The 22,624-nt window shown below is 46.0% G+C and overlaps 2 protein-coding genes across 13 annotated transcripts in view; both read left to right on the top strand.

Moving 5' to 3' along the window:
- myo9aa (myosin IXAa) overlaps positions 1-17,867 on the top strand; it is a 56,698-nt gene extending 38,831 nt beyond the window's left edge. For 2 of the 10 annotated variants that reach the window (XM_011609929.2, XM_011609931.2), the window contains 32 exons: positions 252-393; positions 505-700; positions 1,537-1,656; positions 2,288-2,326; positions 3,003-3,078; positions 3,569-3,709; positions 4,078-4,117; positions 4,198-4,320; positions 5,052-5,132; positions 5,295-5,405; positions 6,722-6,844; positions 7,379-7,528; positions 7,992-8,296; positions 8,653-10,377; positions 10,553-10,637; positions 10,787-11,002; positions 11,647-11,744; positions 11,836-11,966; positions 12,045-12,274; positions 12,462-12,578; positions 12,652-12,840; positions 12,936-12,986; positions 13,124-13,235; positions 14,126-14,187; positions 14,373-14,565; positions 14,631-14,759; positions 14,860-14,965; positions 15,044-15,175; positions 15,252-15,375; positions 15,718-15,926; positions 15,995-16,137; positions 16,276-17,867. In XM_011609929.2, the coding sequence (XP_011608231.2) occupies positions 252-393; positions 505-700; positions 1,537-1,656; positions 2,288-2,326; positions 3,003-3,078; positions 3,569-3,709; positions 4,078-4,117; positions 4,198-4,320; positions 5,052-5,132; positions 5,295-5,405; positions 6,722-6,844; positions 7,379-7,528; positions 7,992-8,296; positions 8,653-10,377; positions 10,553-10,637; positions 10,787-11,002; positions 11,647-11,744; positions 11,836-11,966; positions 12,045-12,274; positions 12,462-12,578; positions 12,652-12,840; positions 12,936-12,986; positions 13,124-13,235; positions 14,126-14,187; positions 14,373-14,565; positions 14,631-14,759; positions 14,860-14,965; positions 15,044-15,175; positions 15,252-15,375; positions 15,718-15,926; positions 15,995-16,137; positions 16,276-16,754 (6,178 nt within the window). In that variant the 3' untranslated portion in view covers positions 16,755-17,867. The remainder of the gene's footprint in view (positions 1-251; positions 394-504; positions 701-1,536; positions 1,657-2,287; positions 2,327-3,002; positions 3,079-3,568; positions 3,710-4,077; positions 4,118-4,197; positions 4,321-5,051; positions 5,133-5,294; positions 5,406-6,721; positions 6,845-7,378; positions 7,529-7,991; positions 8,297-8,652; positions 10,378-10,552; positions 10,638-10,786; positions 11,003-11,646; positions 11,745-11,835; positions 11,967-12,044; positions 12,275-12,461; positions 12,579-12,651; positions 12,841-12,935; positions 12,987-13,123; positions 13,236-14,125; positions 14,188-14,372; positions 14,566-14,630; positions 14,760-14,859; positions 14,966-15,043; positions 15,176-15,251; positions 15,376-15,717; positions 15,927-15,994; positions 16,138-16,275) is intronic. The other 8 variants (XM_011609930.2, XM_011609932.2, XM_011609933.2 and 5 more) reach the window with 7 other exon arrangements.
- Positions 17,868-18,565: 698 nt separating this feature from the next.
- scamp2l (secretory carrier membrane protein 2, like) lies at positions 18,566-22,314 on the top strand. 3 transcript variants are annotated; one of them, XR_003890480.1, is made up of 10 exons: positions 18,748-18,964; positions 19,244-19,321; positions 19,410-19,484; positions 19,762-19,885; positions 19,957-20,085; positions 20,156-20,315; positions 20,425-20,526; positions 20,657-20,889; positions 20,995-21,112; positions 21,266-21,289. XR_003890480.1 is itself a non-coding variant. In XM_003969799.3 (9 exons), the coding sequence occupies exons 1-9, from the start codon at positions 18,681-18,683 to the stop codon at positions 21,419-21,421; spliced, it is 999 nt and encodes a 332-aa protein (XP_003969848.2). In that variant the 5' UTR covers positions 18,566-18,680; the 3' UTR covers positions 21,422-22,314. The 3 variants fall into 3 exon arrangements, 2 of the variants coding, with proteins under 2 accessions (XP_003969848.2, XP_011608237.2); XM_003969799.3 differs by lacking the exons at positions 18,748-18,964; positions 20,657-20,889 and adding an exon at positions 18,566-18,737 and having other exon boundaries at positions 21,266-22,314; XM_011609935.2 differs by lacking the exon at positions 20,657-20,889 and having other exon boundaries at positions 18,754-18,964; positions 21,266-22,314.
- Positions 22,315-22,624: the final 310 nt, after the last annotated feature.

Here is a 22,624-nt window from a genome sequence, read left to right on the forward strand (position 1 = left end):
CCCCTGGTGCCTTTCTCTCCCCCTCTCCACTTCCAGTAAGCTGCTGAGTTTCTGCAGAATTTGAGTCTCAGAACTGGAACTGAGCTCCTGACGAGATAAAAGCTCCACATGTATCCCATGAAGGAAATATTCATAATTAGAAATCTCTGGAAGTTAAAACTGAATAGAATTTAAAATTCCGTCATCCTGCAACAGCAGGATACACAGAAAAAACACACTTCTCCACATCTATTTTTATTCCTATTTTCTAGTTTCCCTCAAGCGACCAATCAGACCTTGTTGGATAAATTCAAGCGGCAGCATGAAGGAAACAGCTACATCGAGTTTCCTGCCGTCATGGAACCCGCCTTCATCATCCGACACTATGCTGGCAAAGTCAAGTATGGCGTCAAGGTCAGTGCCTTATTCACCAGTCTGTAATTTTATTTAATTTTTTTGGAAAATTGTGTCGAATAAAAAGCTATAAATAATAATAATACAATAAGCTAAGCTCCTCTCACTCAGGATTTCAGAGAGAAGAACACTGACCACATGCGTCCAGACATCGTAGCGCTGCTAAAGAGCAGCAAGAACGCCTTCATCTGTGGGCTGATGGGCATCGACCCGTCTGCCATGTTCCGCTGGGCGGTCCTCCGAGCCTACTTTAGGGCCCTGGTGGCTTTCAGGGAGGCTGGGAAGAGACACACGCAGAAGAAGACTGGTGAGCTCTGAGGCTTAGAAGCTAGATTAAGAATTATGTTCAGATGAACAATGTAAGGTTTAGCCTGTTTATCAGACAGCCTGATGGGAGGTTAGTCTCTTTTCCATCTGTGCACATTCAGCACAAATAAATAAAGATGACAGACATGTTTATAGTTTGTATGGATGTCTCTGTAATGTTTGCTGGCATTTTGGAATAATTTCACATTTCTCTTTTTTTGTATGATGTAAAGTAGCCAAACAATTAGCATTGCTAAAATGCTAACATTAGCTGATTCTTATTAATGTGCTCTAATCCATTACCATGCAGAGTAGAGTCAATACGTGTCATGCATTAGTGATTTAGTCTCTTTTCTTTCATTTAAATGTCCATCATCCATGATAAGTTGTGCCTCATCCGTCATTGCTGTGCGTATAAAGCTAGTGAAGCTCCCATTCAAGATTCAAAGTTTTATCATCGTGTCAGAAAACAGCTTGGCCTGTTTTCTTTTTTCCTACCATCAGTTTTTCACAGTTTGTTTCACAAGTGACGTGTTAGAAATCCTTTATCTATACAGACAGTTTGTTTTATGAATAATTGCGGATTACTTTAAACGTCAACACACAAAACTAAGATCGCATCCTGTTGCTGCCACCAACCCCAGTTTGAAATGTCAGTCATTTTCTCTCCAGAAGTCTTGCACAGGTATCTTCTACAGTAGACAGCTGCATCTCTCCATCTGTCCTTCTTCGCTGTCTAATCTGTCATTTCTGTCTCCTTCTCTTCCCCTCTCTTCTCCTTCCTTTGTGTATTTTTCCCTCTCTTCTTTCTTCTTTCCTGTGTTTTGCTTCTCCAAGGGCATGATGACGCTGCTCCCTGTGCAGATTTGAAAAGTGTGGATAGTTTTAGCTTTCTGCAGCACCCTGTGCATCAGAGAAGCTTAGAGATCCTGCAGAGATGCAAAGAGGAGAAGCACAGTAAGGCTGCCAATACGACGACTAACATCCACTCCTATGTTCTGGGTTGGGGAGATCGTAGGCACGAGGCCGACCAGCATCACTGACCTAATTGCAACCAGCTTCTATGCAGTCAGACCTGCCAAAATTGAGTTGATCCATAACAATGATTTCATTTATTGAACAGCTCTTATTTGCTCGACTTAGACTAGATGCTTGTTGGCCTTCGCTCTGTTTGCCTCCCTCTTCACCTCCTCCTGTGTCACTTAACATGCACATGTTCTCAGTCTTGACTTTATTCAAGAGCTTCAGCCATCTTCTTAAAAACACTGTTAGTCAGCAGCTAGCATGCATGGAAGGCCTGGTTGTGTTGTTGGAAGCAGTGATGACACGCCTGTCCGCTGGCCAGGAGGGTGCATGTGCTTGCCCAGCACGCATGTCTGTAATCACTGTCACTAATCCCACGTAGGCTGGTGGTGGTGGTGTTAGGGGACAGATGAGGGGGTGGATGAACACGAGTGTGAATATCGTTGTCACTAACATGGGTTCACAGGTGCTCACACACTCACAGACCCTCCCAAGCTTCTCTCAGAGTTCCTGGTTTCATACATGGGTGTGTTCTGTTGTCTTTTTGTTTTGTGCCACCTCGCAGCTCCAGATGAGAGTGAGCAGAGTGATGAAACAGAAAACGGTACAGTTTAGTCGTGCGAGACCTGAAGTAGGCTAACACACAGGCTAGATTTGATTCCTCATCTCTGTGACCTGCAATGGAAGATTGTTTCTGCCAATGTGACATCAGGTGTTATTCCTTATCATGAGAAACCCAAAAAACAACAAAAATCTAAAAATCTCTATTTTAGTTGATGGTGATTTACTTCTGTGGTATTATTAGAAACTTTTTCAGCGTCAAATCTAAATTTAAAAAAAGCAAAGTGAACCCTTCAGATGCGGAGCAACTAAAGTGTGTCGTCATTTTAAAATACCGTACTCAAGGTTAAGGTTAAAGTAATTATTTTGACAAAGTCATCTTTATTTTAACACTTTTTCATTATTTAAATGCATTGGCAGAAATTGACTTCCATTCCTACAGGATTAGAGTAAATACTGTGTACACACAATCAAAGTGACTTATGTAGATAAAATAATAGTGTTACAGTATCAATTAACAGGCCTAAAATTCTCGACTAAACTCAAGTTTATCTCTACTTTCACACTAACATCTGAATTTTAACAGATTTCTCAACATGACATCATCTGCAGTACATTTCTTATGAAGGCGCTCTGTCGTAACACTGGTGTGTGGGGAGGATTTCCGTCTGTGGGGTTTTTATTTGTCATGTGTTGCCAACAAGTCTGTCTGTGACCAGGTGTGACCAGAAGGAGTCCACGAACGCCGCTGTCGGACCTTCAGGGAAGCAACACCATCAACGAAAAGTCGCCACGGTGAGAAAATGTGTTCGTGGCCCGATTCGGTTGCTTATATCTGCCTCTGGGATGATGAGAGACTTCAAAACAATGAGCTGCAAGTGTTGGGTGACCCCCAACATTGTTCTTATACCCCCTGCTGTCGCCCCAGTCCAGCACCTCCTCTAATTAGCTGCGACTGGTCGACTGGCAGAAGGCGTCTTTTGTTCTGCAGTATCTCGCTGTGAAGTCAAATCCCATCTCTTTTAGATGTGATGTGCAACCTTCAAGCTATCGCCGTCCACTAAACCCTGCAGCTGCTTTCTCCATGATGTAATGGGAGTATGGACATAAAAACAGTGGATTTATTAGGGTTAAACGTGTAATTTAGTATCAGAATAAACTAAATAACAAATAAATGCCACTAAAGATGGAGGGGAGCCGTGGATCTAATATCCGGGATTAATGCAGCTGCTGTTGTGAAATATGATGGAAAGGTTCTTATTTTGGATGACGGTTCTGTCTGTAGGGCTTCTCCCCGCCTCGGCTGGAACGGGCGCGTGGGTCGACAGAGCCGTTTATCCTCCAGCAGCTCCACCGCGGAAGACGACGGCATCTTCATCAACTCGGCCAGCAGCAAACTCCTGGAACGAGCGCATGACATCCTCATGTCAGTAACAGCCCGCACTCATCAGAACCAGCGCCACTGTTTTTCCCCTGATTTTAATCCCTTCAATTTAGTTTTATTAGCTATTTCTGTCTGGAATGTGACGTGGTTAAAACGCCCTGCCCAGCTAAATTGTCCTTAACATTCTTAGCAGCTCTGAGGGGGTGTTTTCCCACTGACCCTGCCCTTTGACCCCTGACCTCAACAAGTGAAAGGAGAATTTCTCCGCAGGGATGAATTAAACTGACTTTAGTGACAGCTCCTTTGGGAGTGCTTTATGGAAGTAGTTAATCATTGTTTTAACCAACTGAAGATCTGTTTTACTTAAAAGGAGCTAAAACTGCTCAATTAACTGCTTTTTTCACAAACAGGAGGAACAAAAACTACAAGTCGAAGCCGGTTCTCCCGAAGGTAGCGTGCACCTGTAACTGAAGGAGGCTGCAGGTTATCTGGAGCACAATTATTAACAGCGCTTAATTTCACGCCAGCAGCATTTACTCAACGTGAAGTCATTGAAGTACCTCAGCAACCTGACGCTGCCTGACCGCATCACCAAGTCCCTGCTCCACCTCCACAAGAAGAAGAAGCCGCCCAGCATCAGCGCACAGTTCCAGGTCAGGAACGGCAGCGATCAATGTGGAGCCTGAATCACACGGCCAGCCTCAGTGGTAGAGGGGATTCTCCCTCCAGCTGTGAATGTAATATAAGAGCAGCCGCTGCAGCTGGCTGTGGGTGGACACGGGCCACGACCCACTGTATTTGTTCACGTGTGTGAAGTCTCTTAGGTAGGTCTCACACCCACACAGAAATACTCAAAGCTATGACTTGATGTCTGGGAATTGATGTCAGGAATCGACAGCATTTAGATGAATACACACGTAACTGATAAATCACTTAATGGCCAGTTACCAAGGCAGCGAACTGGTGACAACGCTGCCCCCCAGGTTTGGTGCTCGGCCCTGCAGTGACAGTCAGCCTGGTCAGCATGTGAGCACCCAGCCTGGAGTTGTGTGTTGTTGGAGAGTGCCGAGGCCCCTCTGGCAGCCAGCTCCGGCCTCTCTGCTTCCATGACTTCATTTCCCACATCCTGTGCTGCATTGATTGCTTTAATCTCTAGTGGAGGGGGGAGGTTGTATTCCTCCATCCACTGAATTATCACACACATGCTGGCACATGTGCGCAGCACGTCTCCTCTTCTTTGGAAGACATATTGATAATAGAAATGAGAGTTTAAAGCACCGATCAAGGATCCACGTGCAGGCAGGGCCACCTGACTCACATCACGCCTCCTGCTCTGCTGTCTGTCCTAAAGTTTGACTCGCTCTCCCTGTGCTCCCTGTCACAGGCGTCCCTCAATAAACTCATGGAGACTCTGGGTCAGTCCGAGCCTTATTTCGTCAAGTGCATCCGCTCCAACGCAGAGAAGGTGGAACCGCTGCCTCCTGACCGCAGCAATTTTGAACCACATTTTCTTACGTTTAGTTTGATATTGGGACTTTCTAAGTCTGTTCATCATTTTCATCTCTTCTGCTGTCGCTTCTCCTCTTTCCTCCTGTGGTCCTTCCACATGTTGTTTTCTCTCTCACAGCTGCCTTTAAGATTCAATGATAACCTGGTGCTGAGGCAGCTGCGTTATACGGGCATGTTGGAGACCGTGCGCATCCGACAGTCAGGCTACTACATCAAATACAGCTACAAGGTAAAACACATGTCGTTTGACCTTAAATAACCATAGTTTTTAGGTGTGTGTGTGGATGGTGGGGGCAGGCAGGCAGGCAGCCATCTCAGGCTGGGAATGATGTCACCTGTGAGCACTATCCCACAATGAATCAATCAGGTTGTTTTGTTATTTTAATGCTGATTGGAAATGAGCCTTGGAGGGAGACTTTTAGGGGAAGTCTCACTCCTACACACATTTTGGCTTCCAGTTACCACTTTGTGGTTTTGAATGTTCGTTTGTTCAGATTTTAGCCAAACATTAAGTCACTTTGTGAGTCAGTTCAGCAGATTTTCCCATGAAACCATGTGACTTGTTATTGAAATTCTGAAGACTCGAGCAGCATCACGATCACTCGTCTACTGTCTATAGACAGGGTTATATATATTTTCCTGTCTTGTATGCCACAGTTAATTTGTATTTATTTGCACAATAAATGTGTCCCCTCTGCTTTACAGTATAAAATAGAACACCATGTCAAATCATCATCATTACTCAGAATAAATATGCTCAATAAATTTTCTGTCTTCATTTTTGTGCTGATAATAAAGTAGGCAGACTTTGCACCAACATGTCTTGAAGCCCTGACGAACCTGATCCAGCAGGTTTAGTGTGGAGATGGTTCTTCAAGCTCGTCGTGCTTTGTTGAAATGAAATCTGCGTGTGTGCGAGTTAATGTGTATTTTTTAACGGGACACCAAATGGGCCAGCGGGTTCTTCTCATCAGTCTGCTCGGCTCCCTCGGTGCTGGATTTCTTGGATCTTGTTTTTCAACATGTGACTTTTGACTTTAAAAGCTATAAAAGTGACTTCTAAACTTTTAAACTCTTGCTTTCGATGAGCTCACTTGGACATTTTTAGCATCAGACATCACCTAAAGCGTATTTAGAGCTGCGGTCAGGACTAATGAGAAATATTTTGGCCATGGTATCATATTGGGGGTCTGTGCTCGTCGCAGGACTGCGCAGAACAGAGCCTGTGCTTTGTCCTGTGGTCCCTTAAACACTCCCTGTTGTTGTAATAGCATAAACATAGCATCTGTTCCCCTGTCCACCCCCTGTAGCCCAGGATGCAGATCGTATTGGCCTCAGACAATGAGCCTCAGTTTGACGAGTGGGTGTTTGGCATATTTACGCCATGATGTTTGTACCCCTGTGAATTTGGACACGTGGCTTTATCTATTCAAGATGCTGCAGTGTGATTGATTGATCAGCTTCAACAGAAAATAAGTAAATAAAATCTACAACGGAAGTCGCTGTTTCTCAGTGTTTCATTCACTTTCTTTACTCTTGTGGTAGGATTTTGTGCATCATTTCCGCGTGCTGCTCCCTGAGGGCGCTGCTGCCACCAGAGAGGGCATCCAGCTGTGTCTGGACCAGCTCGACCTGGAGTCAGAAGGCTACCAAGTGGGAAGAACCATGGTAATAATCCCCGTGTTCCTTTTTCAATGTTTCTAAGCTTTTCAGAAATGGTGAAAATGAGCTGCAGGAGTTTCAATGTAAATGATTCAAAGACAAATATCAATTAATGACAGTGAAGACAGTGGTTCCTGTCCTTATCAGAGCGTTTCATGACGTTGCCTCACTTGAAATATCTCAGTAAATTAAATTTTTGCAGTCGATGATTCAGGTATACAAAAGCAGCCCATTGTTGTTGGGGTCTTAAATGACTGGGTGGGTAATTTATGCCCACATTATCTATAAATACAGCCCTAGACAGGCGAGAATGACGGTACTGGGGAAAATCTTGTGTTACCTAAAAACATCCCTCCTCTGTGAAGAAGAATGTAATGAGGACCAGACAGTGGGTCCCATATTTGGAAAGTCCACCCTATGAATGAGGCGGTGGAGTCAGTGTAATTAGACTCCATATATGAGCATACTTGTGACAGATTATCCAGGTATTTTAGGCTGTGTATATCACTTGATGAAGTTCTCTGTGGTTCCTCCCCCCAGGTGTTCTTGCGTGAGGCGGCCCGTCAGCGGCTCCAGAGCCTGCTCCACCGGGAAGTCCTCAGACTCATCGTCACGCTGCAGCGGCGGTTCAGAGCTCTGCTGGAGAGGAAGCACTTTGTCAGGATGAGAGAAGCCGCAACCTGCATCCAGGTAGGTAACAGTGGTCGGCGTACAAATCTGCTGGTTTCTGGCTTTGTTCTTACAGTTTTATAGCCAAATTTGACCACAAGATAATATATATATATATCAGTGTTTCAGTTACCATTAACTGCACATTTTTGTGTACAAACTAACAAATACTTGTATGTTAAATGGTTCCTTCAGTGTGAGAAAGCCCTACGGGTTAAGGCCCAACAGCACTCCCTAGTGGTAGGAAGAGAAGTGCAGTTAGTCCAACTCGTGATGGAAGAATTTTAGCCTGTATTTGAATTTATGTGGTTTCAAAATACAAGATGAAACCTTTTGACAGTTTTTAGGATCCTTAAACTGATAGCTATATCAATATGTGATTACAGATGATGTAAAATAGTTCAATTTATTTTCTCAAGTTCATATACTGTAATTGTCTCCTACAAATGCTAACAGATAATAGGTTAATAATGTATCTCCTCAGAAATGGTGGCGTTTGTACAGACGTGTTGAAGTGGAAGACGTCGACCCTGCTGTCCAGGAGGGGGCAGCAGTGTGTCTGCAGTCCCATTGGCGAGGCTACATGGAGCGTCAGCGATTTAAGCTGTCGAGGGAAGCTGCTCTGGTGCTGCAGAGAGCCTGGAGATTAGAACTGCATCGGCGCTGCTCAGCAGCTCTGGTCATTCAGGCCACCTGGCGCTGTCATCGGGCCAGAGAAGCCTACCTGCAACTGTGTACGACTGTGGTACAACTACAAGCGATAAGCAGAGGCTACCTCTCCAGGCAGAAGTAAGCAGTCAAGTAAAACTGCTTTTGAAATCTTAATAAAAGGTTGTTTTTTTTATATACAGGGAAAGGTTCAGTTTAAAGAATGCAATTCAGATGGCTTGAATTGCTCAAGCTAACGAAAAACCAGATTAAACTTTGTACACTGCTCTGGAAGTGTTTTTGCTCGTTGTGTTTAGGGGATAGACTTGGACGTAGCATTATGCAACAACCCAACCAAAATCAGCTCTGCAATCAGCTGAGCTGCTCAGAACGAGAATGAAACAAGACAAGAAGTTGCTCGAGGCTGCGAAACTCTGTGGTTAACCATTAAAAATGCATCCTGGTTGAAGTTGTAACTGTATTTTTTTGATTGACAGCTTCAAAGTCCTCAGAGAGCAGAGACTAAAGGACAAGGAGGAGGCGCAGGAGAAACTGCTTCATCTGCAGAATGGACAGGTGAGTCTCTCACCTGCAGATGAAGAAGGACCACCTGAGAGAATCATGGGGTTGGGTCTCAGCACGTGGGAGGAGCGCTTCAACCAGCAGCAGGATATAAGCCTCGGCAGCCACGGGCAAGCAGATAAACTGGAAGAACATGCTAAGTCAGAAGAGAATGCCTCCGTGGCCGAACTTGAAGCACCGTATTCAGTCCCGACACATGCAGTGGTGGTGCGAGAAAGGTCCCGGACCTTGGATGAGCCCAGTCAGAAAACTACTCGGGCCAAGAGGGAGAGCCGCCGGATGAGGGAGCTGGAGCAGGCTAAGTTCAGCCTGGAGCTCCTCAAAGTTCGGGCAACCGGGGGCAGTGCTTCATCGCCACCGGAGGAACGCCGCTGGTCTTTAGAGCTGATGCCCTCATCCCCACCTTTCCGTTCTCCTCAGGGAACACCCGACAGCCAGAGCTCCAAAGGCAGCTTTGAGCTCCTCGAATTGGATGAGGAGCCACCAAAGGCGGTACAGGAGGCGTTGGACAGCGAGGACCTCTGCTCCCCTATTTCTGAACCTCACATTGAGGTTGGTTCAACATGCCTGGTGGATCCTCCACTGGTGGATCCTCCACTGGTGGATCCTCCACTGGTGGATCCTCAAAGGTCAGAAAGTTCAGATGTTGACCAGACCAAAATGGACCCGGCAGTCTCCTCTGTCGTGACACATCCGCCCAAGATTGAAAACTACCTCCCTACGTTTTACGTCCCTACAAGTGAGAGCAGCACAGATTTCTCCTGTCCTGCAGAGGAGCCTCAGCAGAACACGGGGGCAGCCATCTTCACAAGCACCACTGTTACCAGGCCGCTGAAAGAGAGGAGAGAGTCAATACGGCGACCAGTGGTGGTGGTCATCAGTATGCAGAAAGAAAGCCCAGTGAGCCAGGAGCTAAAAGACCTTGTCCACCTACCTGGAGAAGTCCGAGATTCTGCAGCCCGCGTGGGAAAGTTGACACCATCACCACAAAAACAAGACCCAGCTCCTGCACTTGCAGGTCCCGTCCCCACACCTACCTCCACCAAAGTGGCCAGCCAGATTGTTATAGAGAAGCTGGTGCGACTGAACGAGGAGAAGGAGGAGAAGCTGCGAAATCAGCAGCAGCAGAACGAGAAAGAGATGATGGAGCAGATCAGGCAGCAGAAAGAAGTGCTGGAGCGGCAGCGGCTTTTCTTTGCTCAGTACGAGAGGGACATGTTTGAGAAGCAGAGAGGAGAAGCTCTGCAGAGGATACAGCAGAGTCGGCACGGAGGGACGGAGGCGGACGCAGCAGCGACAGGTGGGACGGCCTCCAGACCCAGCTCCCTGCTGATCGAGAGGACGGCGGGGCTGGCTCCCCACGCCAGGACGCGGTCAGACTCCTCCCCCCCACCTTCTGATCTCCAGGAGCAGAAACCTCACCCCCAGCTGCCTCCCCCACCCGCCTCCGCTCCCAGAGAGCGACGCAGGCTCGTCGCTGAAGGCTGGGCGCCCAAACTCACGCTGGAGTCCAGAGACGGTGCAGCGACCAGAGTGAGAGCAAACAGGAAGCAGGCAAACAACCAGGTGACCACAGTCGGTCAAACGGACAAACCAGGAAACATCTTCTTCTCTCCCAATGACAAAGTCACCTTTGCAAAGTGAGTTGTTAAGAATATTGCTGCTTTTGAAATATTAATGTAAATGAAAGCAAAGAGTGGTTTCTCACACTTATTCCACACGTTTTCCTGCCTTAGATGTGTTTTTTAAATTCCTATTTTCACATTTCTTTACATCCAGTTCATTTTGCCCCCCCATTTCGTTTCTGTCTGCCAGATTTGAGAGCGATGCTGCCAGCGATGCCTCAGCCGCCGTCTCCACACCAGCCTCCAAACCGACCAAAACAACCAAAGGCCGAGAAGTAAGTGATCCCTTTCGTTGTAAAAGAGGAGAGTGTGCACAGTCTATATTTGAGCTGGGCGCGATAATGGGAAGAAGCCGACCTGCAGGACGAGCACATTGAAGCTGCCCTGCGGCTCCTTTAAACATGCTGTTGCCTTCAAACTCCAGGTTGGCAGGGTGGGCCAAAAAAAGAAAGCCAGAATGGCACGGACCCGCTCCGACTTCCTCACCCGCGCCCCCATACGCTCAGTGGGGGGTGATTCAGACGAGGATGAGAATGAGACTGGTGGCTCCCCCAGCCCCCGTCATTACACCCTGCCCCTCACCAGTCAGAGCTCCACGGACACGGGTTTAGGAGAGTCCTGTTTCAGTGACTCGGACATGGTAACGGACGCCGAGGCAGCCGTGGCTTCTCTGCCACTTCTAACCCCCTCCTCAGAGGGCGAGCACAGACCTTAATCTCACCTCCTACTCAGATTTCTGGGTTCTGAAAAAGTTCTTGCAACAGCAGGAGACATTTCAAATATGTTCAAAGACAAACTGCATAAATAAATAAACACGAAATTCTCAAACGTTCGTTCCCAAGTTCTAGAAAAAAAGACATTTCTAAACCTTCCCGAGCAGACTAAACACAAGAAATCAGTAAATCTCTTGACCTTTTGAAATGTTTTCTCCTTCAGCAGTTTTTCCTAACACAACAGCTGTAGCTAAGACTTTTCTTGCCCCTTTTCCTCCCTAATCTTTTTGCATGTCACTTTTTAAAATTTCTACTCCTCTGAGACTGAATTAAGCTGTAGTCCTTAGATTCATGACTTTTTTTCCTGTCTTTGATCAGTTCTCATGGGAAGTACAATTGTTTCTTGTTGGGCAATGTGCTATTTTCCTGAAGGTTGACCAGTTTCGCAATAGTCTCAGCCTTCTGTGTGGTGCTGCCATCTACTGGCAACAAGGAGCACAACAGGCAGTACAGTATGCCATAAAAATGACTCTTCAGTGTTTAACACTTATCTAACCTGATGCCGTTTCAGCCTGTGAACTCCGAGGACCATAAGAAGAATCAGAAAGCTGCTTCATCAGTAGATTTAAGCAAAAGCGATTCACTCCGAAAGAACTCACAAGATGGAAGGTTTGTTTCTGGTTTGAGTTTTCATCTTTACTGTTTTTCCAGTTTCTGGCAAATATCTATAACTGTATAACTGAACTTTAATCTGGGCTAGGGTTCGGGGTAAGATGCGTTTCTGGGGGAAGACCAAGTATGGAGAAAAGAAGACATCCAGAGAGAAGCTGATCTGTGGGGCTGATTCTCTGGATGGAGACTATGGAGACACCGGACCCTTGCTGGGAGAGGGTGTGTTGCCCCAAAACCAATAAAAGTCTGCTTTTAAAGAGCCACTTTAAAGAAACTAATGAACTCAACTTCCCATAGCAGGAGCAGGGCAGGAGAACATGTCACCACCCTGTAGTCCTGACCTGACCCTGGATCAAGGGTTCAAAGATATGAAGGAGAACAAAGAGCCGTCTCCCAAGGTGAAGCGGAGGCGCAGCGTGAAGATCAGCAGCGCCGCTCTGGAGCCAGCTCAGTGGCAGAACGACGCCCTGCAGATCCTCACCTGCACCAATGACTACAGGAGCATGAACGACTTCCTCATGAAGAAGGTGAGAAAGTCTGCTTCAACATTTTAAACTAACAGATAAAGAAAGTACAGCTTTGAGTTTGCTGCTCTCTTCGTTGATTTGCAGGCCTTTAAAAAAAAACAAATGAAAATATGGCTCATTTATGCTAATGTTTAGCCTTCCTCCAGTTTGGTGATTTCAGTTATTTTTTTGTTGTTTCTTTGTATAGATCAGTGATTTGGACACAGAGGATAGTAAAAACGACACCATGGTGGACGTGGTGTTTAAAAAGGCCTTGAAGGAATTCCGTCTCAATATCTTCAACTCTTACTCCACAGCGCTCGCGGTAAGGCTCGCTAACACGAAGCGCAAAGGTTTCTTTGACACTGTGGCCTAACCCCCCTTATGCCCCCCCACAGATGGACGATGGTAAGAGCATCCGCTACAAAGACCTGTACGCCCTGTTTGAGCATATTTTGGAGAAGACCATGCGACAGGAGCAGAGGAATTGGAGGGAATCCCCCGTCACTGTGTGGGTCAACACCTTTAAAGTGTTCCTGGATGAGTTCATGATCGAGCACAAACCTCTGGACAGCTCGCTCAGCAAGGTGAAACTCTGTCACCCGACTGTTCAGAAGATAAAGACGGGAAATCTATGTCCCATTCATGATAACATATTTACATGCTTATCTGTTTTCATTAGCAGGTAGTGAAACCTGAAGTTAAAAAACGAAGGAAGAAGGACACTGATATTGTAAGTTATTCCTCCTGCACCTGTTTGCTGTTTGCAATCACAAGATAAGAACATGCCCAAGGATAAGAAACACAAATGTAAATGTGACCAGACACGTGCGGGTAAAAGGGAAATGATGTTTGTGCTGCTCACTGCAGGTGGAGGAACACAACGGCCATATATTTAAATCCACGCAGTACAGCATCCCCACATACTGTGAATTCTGCTCATCGCTCATCTGGATGATGGACCGGGCCTGCGTTTGCAAACGTAAGTCAGGATGCCCACGACTGAGGGATTTAACCCCTTTCCTTGATCAGGAACTGTGACAAATATAGAGGAAGGGGAGGTTTGATGCCGTCACGCACACATGAGAAAGTAACACACAGCGCTGATCAATTAGCTTTTACCATTAATTTCTCTTGGAGCTTCATTTTTATGATCAGATGGTCCTTTTTAAAAAGTTAACCACAAACATCGGCTCCTGAACAAATTTAAATGTTGAAAATGCAGGACGGTGTTTTTCTTCCCTTAGATGTCTGAGGTCAGAACCAGATGTTGAGATGTCTTATTCTTTACAGAACTCTCAAAAGGTGCGTGCCTGTCTTCCCCTGAAGGGTTAAGACAGCTCCACGCAGAGTAAAAAACAAAGCTGTGGAGAAAAACACACCAGCTTGATGTTTTGGAGGTTGTGGAACACCAGATTAGAGCACTCAGAACTCCAGCAAGCAGCTGACGTTCCACCATTAATCTTGTGGCTAACTCACCAGAACAATCCCAACCAGCAGTATTAGTGCAGGAACAGGAAATGAATTTAGCAAAAATAGACGCCTGCCGCACACAAATATGGGTCAACTGAGCGTGCGTGCACACACAGACACACACACTGTGTGTGTGAGCAGCGTCAGGCTGGTGTTGAGTGAGACAACCCTCCCTCAACCTAATCAGATTGTCTTCAACTGGATTCATGGGTTCTGCGGTTTTGTCTCCTCTCCACAGTTTGTCCTTTATTTTTCACACCAGATGTCGACCTGGTGTCTGTCCACGCCGTCTGCTCGGTTTCGATCTCTATTTCTAAATTCGGTGCCGTTTCTGATGAATGATGCGGAGACACTGCTTCTCGGTGGATAACGGAAATGACCTGTTTGATCTTTATCCAGTGTGCCGCTACGCCTGCCACAGAAAGTGCTGCCAGAAGACCACCACCAAATGCAGTAAGAAGGTGAGTCTGACATGTCCCACTGCAGGTAATGTCCCGTGACCCCTTAACAGTGTTCAGTCCCTTTTCATGGATTTCTGCTGCCTACATTAGCAGACCAGTGCAGCTCAAGCTGAAGGAGACACATGAGATTAGATTATTGTGTTCCACACAGCACGTCTGATAGCATTATGTGTGTTTTTGAACAGTTTGATCCAGAGCTGTCCTCCAGACAGTTTGGAGTTGAGGTTTCCCGCCTGACTAATGACGAGAGAGCTGTGCCGCTGGTTGTGGAGAAGCTCATCAACTACATAGAGATGCACGGCCTCTACACGGAGGGAATCTACAGAAAATCTGGCTCCACCAACAAGATTAGAGAGCTCAAGCAGGGCCTCGACACAGGTGAGTAATGGGAAACCAGATGTGACAAACCTGCGCAGGAAATGTGATGGTTAAGTGTCTTCCAGATGTGGACAGCATGAACCTGGACGACTACAACATCCACGTCATCGGCAGCGTGTTTAAACAGTGGCTGAGAGACCTGCCGAACCCGCTGCTGACGTTTGAGCTGTACAAGGAGTTCATACGCGCCATGGGTAGGTGCTCGGTGCCGGACATCTGCCACCTTTTATGTCACCGCTAATTTTATTAAAGAAATAAGTGGCACATGGTGACACGTGTGAAAATGGCTCCCAGGTCTGCAGGATAAAAAGGAAATGATCAGAGGAGTGTATTCGGTGATTGACCAGCTGAGCAGAACTCACCTAAACACTCTGGAGCGCCTCATTTTTCATCTCGTCAGGTACAATTATCGCTTTATAAGAAAAAAAAGATGCTCAAATTCACCGACCCGGTTTTAACACTGACTTGGTGCTGCCAGGATCGCCTTGCAGGAGGAGACCAACCGTATGTCGGCCAACGCCTTGGCTATCGTTTTTGCGCCCTGCATCCTGCGCTGTCCAGACACCATCGATCCTCTGGAGAGCGTCCAGGACATCAGCAAGACCACAGCGTAAGACATCGCTTGGACAGATTCTGAGGCTCTGACCTTAATGGTTTGCAAATTTGATGGTTTTTTGTCTTCTTAGGTGCGTGGAGCTCATCATTTGTGAACAGATGAACAAGTACAGAATTCGATTAAAAGACATCAGCAGCCTGGAGTTTGCTGAGAATAAGGCCAAGTGCAGACTGACTTTTATTCGACAGTCAATGGTGAGTTTAAGTCATGTATTATGAAATACAGCCTCACAGCAGCCATCATTCAGAGTTTTAAACCTCTTCAAATGTGGGCATAACATATATCACAATGCATTAATCACCGATTAAAGAGCAGCTCTGTTAGAACTTATAGTCACTTGATGCAAATGAGAAGTTTACATATATTAACATCCTTGATTCTTCTCTTTGCTCCTTGCTTACTGGCCTAAGCAGCTAAATGTGGTTACAAAGGTAATGTTTGTGCTGTATATGAGTGTAACATGATAAGAGTTTAATTAGGCATCAGTTTAACATTTACATGAGTGAGAAAACATCCGCTCTTGTTGTGTCTCTCAGGGAAAAGGCCACTTACAGCGACAAAGCTACAACACGGCTTCACCTCCAGTTAGTCCGCGGCTTCCGTCCGTGGCCGACGTCGTCATCGAGGAAAACAGGGACGAAGACAGAGCTGAGTCGTTAAACGAAATCTCCGAGCATCAGCAGGCGGCTATGCAGCAGGAAGAGAGGGTACTGACGGAGCAAATCGAGAGCCTGCAGAAAGAGAAGTAAACACCGCAGATGATCAGATGAAAGTGGAAACATTACATGGTTTAACCTGGATTTGCATCTGCAGAGAGGAGTTGACTTTTGAGATGCTGACTCTGGAGCCACGAGCATCAGATGACGACACTCTGGAGTCGGAGGCCTCTGTCGGTACCGCTGACAGCTCTGAAAACCTCAACATGGACTCTGAGGGGACCACTTCAGATTTCTCTGGTGGGTCATGTAGTTTGACATTACACTGCTTGTCTGAGATCAAAATTCCACTGTTAATCATAAACCCAATATTAGTATACTCCGGCTTGATATAACATTAATCTAGAAAAGTTAACCACCCCAGACCTTCTGTTGCAGAGCGCAGTCCAATGTTGACGTCCCCCCTCCCTCTGAGATCTGAGTGGAAAAGCCCGCGGCGTGGTGCTCTGCGTCGACAGCCTGACTCCCTGGACTCTGTGGACTCATGCTCCAGTGTTTCGTCCTATTCTTCCTCATCACACTTCCACCCGTCATCCTCTTCCTCCTCTGCCACTACCAGGCGCTTTCGCTTCCACACCAGATCTCCCACAGCGGGCTCGGGTGTAGCACAGACCACTAACACGCCCCGTTTTGGGAGCCAGGAGAGCAGCCCGACAGGAGATCATGAGGGCAGGCTGGACGAAAGGCCCATGTTTACAAGCCGAGGCACCTTCAGTCCGGAGAAGAGCAAGCAGAAACTTAAAGGGGGCAAACATGCAACGTTGAGGCACTCCAGAGACAGTGATGGCCATAGAAGGGACCCTCCAGATATCCCACAGCAGCTGGTATTGTATGGCAGTAATGAATTCATGGTATGAAAGACCCTGCTTGAGCAAAGCACTCCTCAGTATGAGACTCTCCATTTTTCAAAGCACTCCTGCTTCTAGTTGCATTCAAGAAAAACCTGTCCACTATTGCCATGTATCGTACGATGTGTTCCTACCCAGTAGAGGGGGAACGTTGGGCAGAGGGGCAGGAAACACTGGGCGGACACCTCTTGTGTGGACTAGACTGCCACCAAATGACTTAAACAGTGCCTTGGCAGCTCTTAACCAGAGGGTCCAGGCTTCCCGGGAGGGCGGACAAAAGGGAACGTTGGAATAATTGTCAGGGAAGCTGGGCAGTAAACAAGAAGAAATCTGACATCAGGTGGAAAAGAGTTCAAAGCTCACCTGTTACTAGCTGCTTTTTGAGTTTACAGTTCATAACAAATCAGTGTAAGCAGATGTTGCTGATTACTTTATTTAATAAATTTTAATGTCACAGAAACTCTTTATAGCATATAATATACAGGTATAAATACTGTACAAAGCCGGAACACCAGCGTGTGCTGGGTAGTTGAAGTCATGTAAACCTATTTATCTTTTTTTTTTTGTTTTTTTTTTTGAGAATCTTGGCCAGAGATGTATGGATTTGGGCAGTGGCTTGTGTGTGTGTTTGTGTGTGCGTGTGTGAGAAGGACAACAAAACCACTTAAGGTGTTTTAAGTTTTGTGCTGCTTTTTTTTCTCCCCATGAGGGAGATACTGCCATCAAAGGGACCAAGATCAGCTGGTGTGGATTCCAACCCAGGAGATCCCAGCTCTGTAATGAATGTCAGACGTGTGTGTGGAATATTTGTATTTTCTGCTAACAGCCATACAGCTATTATAAAGAACAGCACAGGTCAAATGTACAGCAGAGTGGCAAATGTCTGTCCTGTTCCTGAACTCCCCATCTCCTGTCTAAAAACTGTTCAACAGCTACCAAACAAGGACATAAACAGTGTTATTTGTCTTTATTAAAGTCAAATATACAACATGTTCCCGTGATGGGTCAAAGTTGCAGATTTTTCATCCAGTGGTCAATTCCTCCTGCCGAGTGATTAATGTTAACATCAGGGATGGACGGGGAGCCCTCCCCTCTGATTAAATATGATCTTGCTTACTCTGAGTGCATTTATTTGTCTTCCAGATGAAATATGACTCGTGGATCTATACAACTAATTTACGCACTGTAATGGGGAAACTATCTGCTTCACCCATGAAATGTTTGACTAGAGGAGGAGGATTTCTGTGATCCAGAGGGGTCTGGCCACCTCATTGTAAGAGGAAAATGCCCCATTCTCAATTCACATTACAAAAAAATAAGTAGCTTCGTCCCAGGACATGTGGAAATAGTTAGGGAACACATGGAATGCTTTAAAATGGCCAATAAATGACATAATAAGCAGAAAAGTTGATTTAATCACATGCTTAGTCATGAAACAAAAATAAGGCCATGTGGTTTAAGCTGTGGCTGACCTTGATAAAAGAAATGTTTCAAAAAAATGTAGCTGAAATTTGAGCACAAACATTTTGCTCCAGTGGCATCTGAGACAATTCCCATCTTAATACATAAACACAATAAAATTGTTTTCGTTTGGCAAACTCATACTGCCAAGGCATGCAAAAATCGAATTTAATGCTTATTGGCGTTTTACTTAAATATATCTTTTAACAGTTATTAATTGAACGTCTTTATATATTTGCAATGCGGTACATTAGTGGTAAAATTATAGCTGTTTTGAAGCTCCGCGAGGACCAATCGATGTCACGACATTCGCATAATTAATTAGCGGTGCCTCAAGGGCGAGGACGGCCCTCGAGGATAGCTCCGCCCACCGGAGCGCGCATGCGCAGTTGCTGTGTGTCGCCGCAGCCGCCCGGGAGACGACAGAGCTGTGGTCTTGTTTACTCCAAAGGCGATAAACTTTGAACCCGAGCTATGTCCGGATATGACAGCAACCCTTTCGCCGATCCAGTGGACGTTAATCCCTTCCAGGTGAGGCTGACGCGTGGGCTCACTGCTTCTGGTCCTAGTTTTAAGTGACTTTTATCTGGCACAGTGGCGACTGGGAGAGATAATGCACCAAGAACCTGTTTGGTTGGTCTCTGGGTTTGGCCTAAAATATTTCCTGGGTTGGAATCGTCCCTGGGAATAAATATGACATGTTCTTGACCGCTTTGGTTCTAAATAGAAGTGCGGGCTCTGTCAACTCACCTGCGCAGGTAAGCAGGGCTACGAGCAGGTGCTTGCTGGGAATTATTCACCTGCGCTGTCTCCTGCGCTCAGACCCGCCATTGATGGAATCAATAGTGACCATTTGTTTCGGAATTTAATCACTGAAAAGGTCCTTAAATTGAGTTTATTGTTACTTCCAAGTGATGTCGACAATACATTTATTAGAATAACGAATGAAATCAGACACTTGGTGCACAGTTCTGGTCTAAATGGCCAACCTCGACTCGGGTAAAACCATCTCAATAACCACCATTTTTGTGTTTCAGGATGACTCCATCACAAAAGCGACAAGCGGCAGCGCTGGGAACATTGGGGAGTTTAACCCGTTTACTGGCACTGAAATGGTTGGGTGCTTCTTTTTTATTAATTTTTTTTTTTTTACTATTATGTAAATGGGGGCTCTGTTAAAATGGGTGTGGATTTGTTTGACAGGGACGGACCGTCCCCATCTCTGCTGCCTCATCCGAGCCTGCCATCCTGCACACCTCTGTGGAGCAGAACCCACAGGTGAGTCGAAACACGTTTTTTTTTCTCCTATCTCAGACACGAACTGAATAAAAATATTGATCATAAATATTTGATCTGGGATTTATGCATATTTGACTCCTCATCTATTGTACTTGAACCCTTAATTCCGGTCTTATTTTGAGATGCCTTTGCTTTTGATTTGCTGACACTTTCCTCTTTCTTCATTGGCTAAAGTGGTTTTACTGTGACGGCAGACTGGGAAAACCTGAACTTCGTTTTGAACATGGCTGAGGAGAATGTTCTTGTTCTCTTGCAGGCCTCTTCAGCTGCTGGGCAGGCCAACTTGATCAGACAGCAGGAAGAGCTGGAGCGGAAGGCGGCTGAGCTGGAGAGGAAGGAGCAGGAGATGCAGAACAGGAGCAGAGCATCCAACACTGGCGGTGAGCTCCTGCACGAGGGTATGCGAGCAATGTGCCCTCACGTTGGTAATTCGAGTGTTGTGTGCCTTCAGTTAAGGAAAACAACTGGCCGCCTCTACCGAACTTCTCCCCCGTGAAGCCGTGCTTCTACCAGGACTTTGAGGAGGAGATCCCAGAGGAGTACCGCAGGATATGCAGGAGGATGTATTACCTCTGGATGTGTACGTACCAACTCCATGGACAATGCAGTCAATGTTTCGGTGTCAAATTGATCGGCGTCCGTCTCTCCAGTCCACAGCGCCACGCTGTTTCTCAACGTGTTGGCCTGCCTGGCGTATTTCACTGCGGATGCTGCATATGCTGTTGACTTTGGCCTGTCTATCCTCTGGTTCATCCTCTTCACACCGGTTTCCTTTGTCTGCTGGTACAGGCCTGTCTACAAGGCCTTCAGGTACACTACTAGCTAAGCAGGACACGTGAAGACACAAGGAGATGAATAGGCTAGTGTTTTACATGCTAAATGCTAATATCTCATCCTTTTGTGTGTTTTTCCTCCTCAGGTCTGACAGCTCCTTCAGCTTCTTCTTCTTCTTCTTCGTCTTTTTCTTCCAAGTGGTGGTTTACATCATCCAGGCCATCGGGATCCCCCGCTGGGGCAACAGGTGAGTGGATACACCTTCACCTGGCCAGTCCCCTGCATGTGAGGTGAAGGTGGTGAACGGTCATGGAACAGTGGTTCAGTGCTAACGGCGTCTCTCTTTCTTCATCCATCTGTGTGCTCTCGCTCCTCAGTAGGTTTACCGTAAATGTTCGTGGGGGTCAGTGGGTTTCTTCCTTCATTCCTTTGTGTTTCTTCTCGCCACGTCTCTTCTTCTCCTCTCTGGTCATCTCTGACAGGCTGCTGCTCTCCTAACTTGTTTGGGTTGCTGCATTGTAAGTGCAGGACTTTCAGTTTCTTTTCAACGTGCGGTGATGGAACAGATGTCAGAATTTCCCATCATTCACTGCTCTAGACCTTGTTAAGGGTAAATTTCTGAAATTCCTCTCGAACCCTATGTGAATCTGTGCTGCGGAGTCTGAGTCCCTGTGCAGAAACGGTCACACCACGTTTGTTTGTCTCTTGTGGACAGCGGGTGGATCGCCTCCATCAGCGTGCTCCGGTCAAACCTGCCCGTGGCCGTGGTTATGATGGTGGTCGCTGGTTTCTTCACAGTGAATGCTGTCTTGGCAATCATTCTTCTGAAAATGGTAGGTTCATAAGGGAAATATTTGTCAGATTTACCATCAGGCTGAACTGTGAAAAAACTAAGGATCAGTCAGCAGGTTAATCTTTGATTCAGGTTCACAGGAGCTGATTTATAAACCTGCCTCTGCCCTAATGGCCGTCCCTTTGCCTCTAAGGTCCACTCTAAGTACAGGAGGACCGGTGCCAGCTTCTCCAAGGCCCAGCAGGAGTTCTCCCAGGAGGTCATGACCAACCGAGCCGTCCAGACCGTTGCTGCAGATGCCGCCTCCTCTGCTGCTCAGGGTGTCTTTGGCAGGAGTCGGGAAAATTAGACCGTCTCCTGCACCTACACCACCTCGGGCTGGTCTCAGGTCTGACCAACATTCATCAGCATCGTTAGACTTGCAAAAATGATGATGATAATAATAATAATAATAATAATAACTTGCAGCATCCTGTTATTTAACACTGGAAATGATGCAGCTCTGCACAGATTTGGGTTTCTTTATTTAATTCTGTGCAACAAATGCGGATGTTGAGTATTACTGAATGTGACTATTACTGACTTCTAAACAGTCCCCCACTGGAATGTCTGGTCATCCAAATAAATGTACTGTTTATTATATTTGCTCGCAGATGCTCCGATTGATTAGTTACATCCTGTGTGTTACACTACTGAACGTGGGTCATTAAATTTAAACTTCTGTATAAAACTGTAAGATAAACTGATGATAAATGAAGGTGACTGGATTAGATTTTTGTTATCGCCGTTGTTATAAGCTTATGGACTTAGATGCAGTGATGGGAAATGAAAATGGGCGTTAAGCACGATGGCATGTGTTTTTAGTATGATTAAACTAATAGGTGGGGGTCAAGGTCTCTGATGTAAAATTACTGCTATAGCGAAGGATTGAGTAGTATTTAGTCAAATGAGCACAGAGAACAATTGTTAAACAATAATTTTACCTGAATGTTGCTGTTACATGATAATTATTGACACTTTCCTGCTGTGAATATTTGTGAGGTTTAAGACTAAATCATGTTGAGGAGGGACATCGGTGCCTCTGATGGTCTGATATTGTCTTGTCTTTGGCCATGATGTGTTGGCACGTTGTACGTATCCATGCATATTTAAAGCCTCTAGGGATGTTTGAAAGCTGTTCTTTCTTCACCCTCATAAACACTTTTTTGCTCTTCTTAAAATCTGACCCATATATTATTTCTGCTTGGAATTCTAAACATCAAACCTGAATGTGTGGAAAATGTTCTAATCAACTCTCAACCCCAATGATGAGCTGCCCCGGGTGCTGGCTGAGGGTACTGGCATCCATTCCTGATGCTGCTGCTTCATTTTACATGCATCATGAACTGGTGCTGCCGTTGCATCAGTGGGCGCCCGGGGCAACAGATCCTGCTTCATCACTGGTCCGGGCCAAGAAAAAGAAGGAAAATAATGGAATCTTGACAAACTAGCTCCCCATAAAAGTAATTACATTTAGAGAGTCAATTTATCATCCAATAATCAATCTGTTTAA

Source organism: Takifugu rubripes, chromosome 13 (assembly GCF_901000725.2).
Source record: "Takifugu rubripes chromosome 13, fTakRub1.2, whole genome shotgun sequence".
NCBI lineage: Eukaryota > Metazoa > Chordata > Actinopteri > Tetraodontiformes > Tetraodontidae > Takifugu > Takifugu rubripes.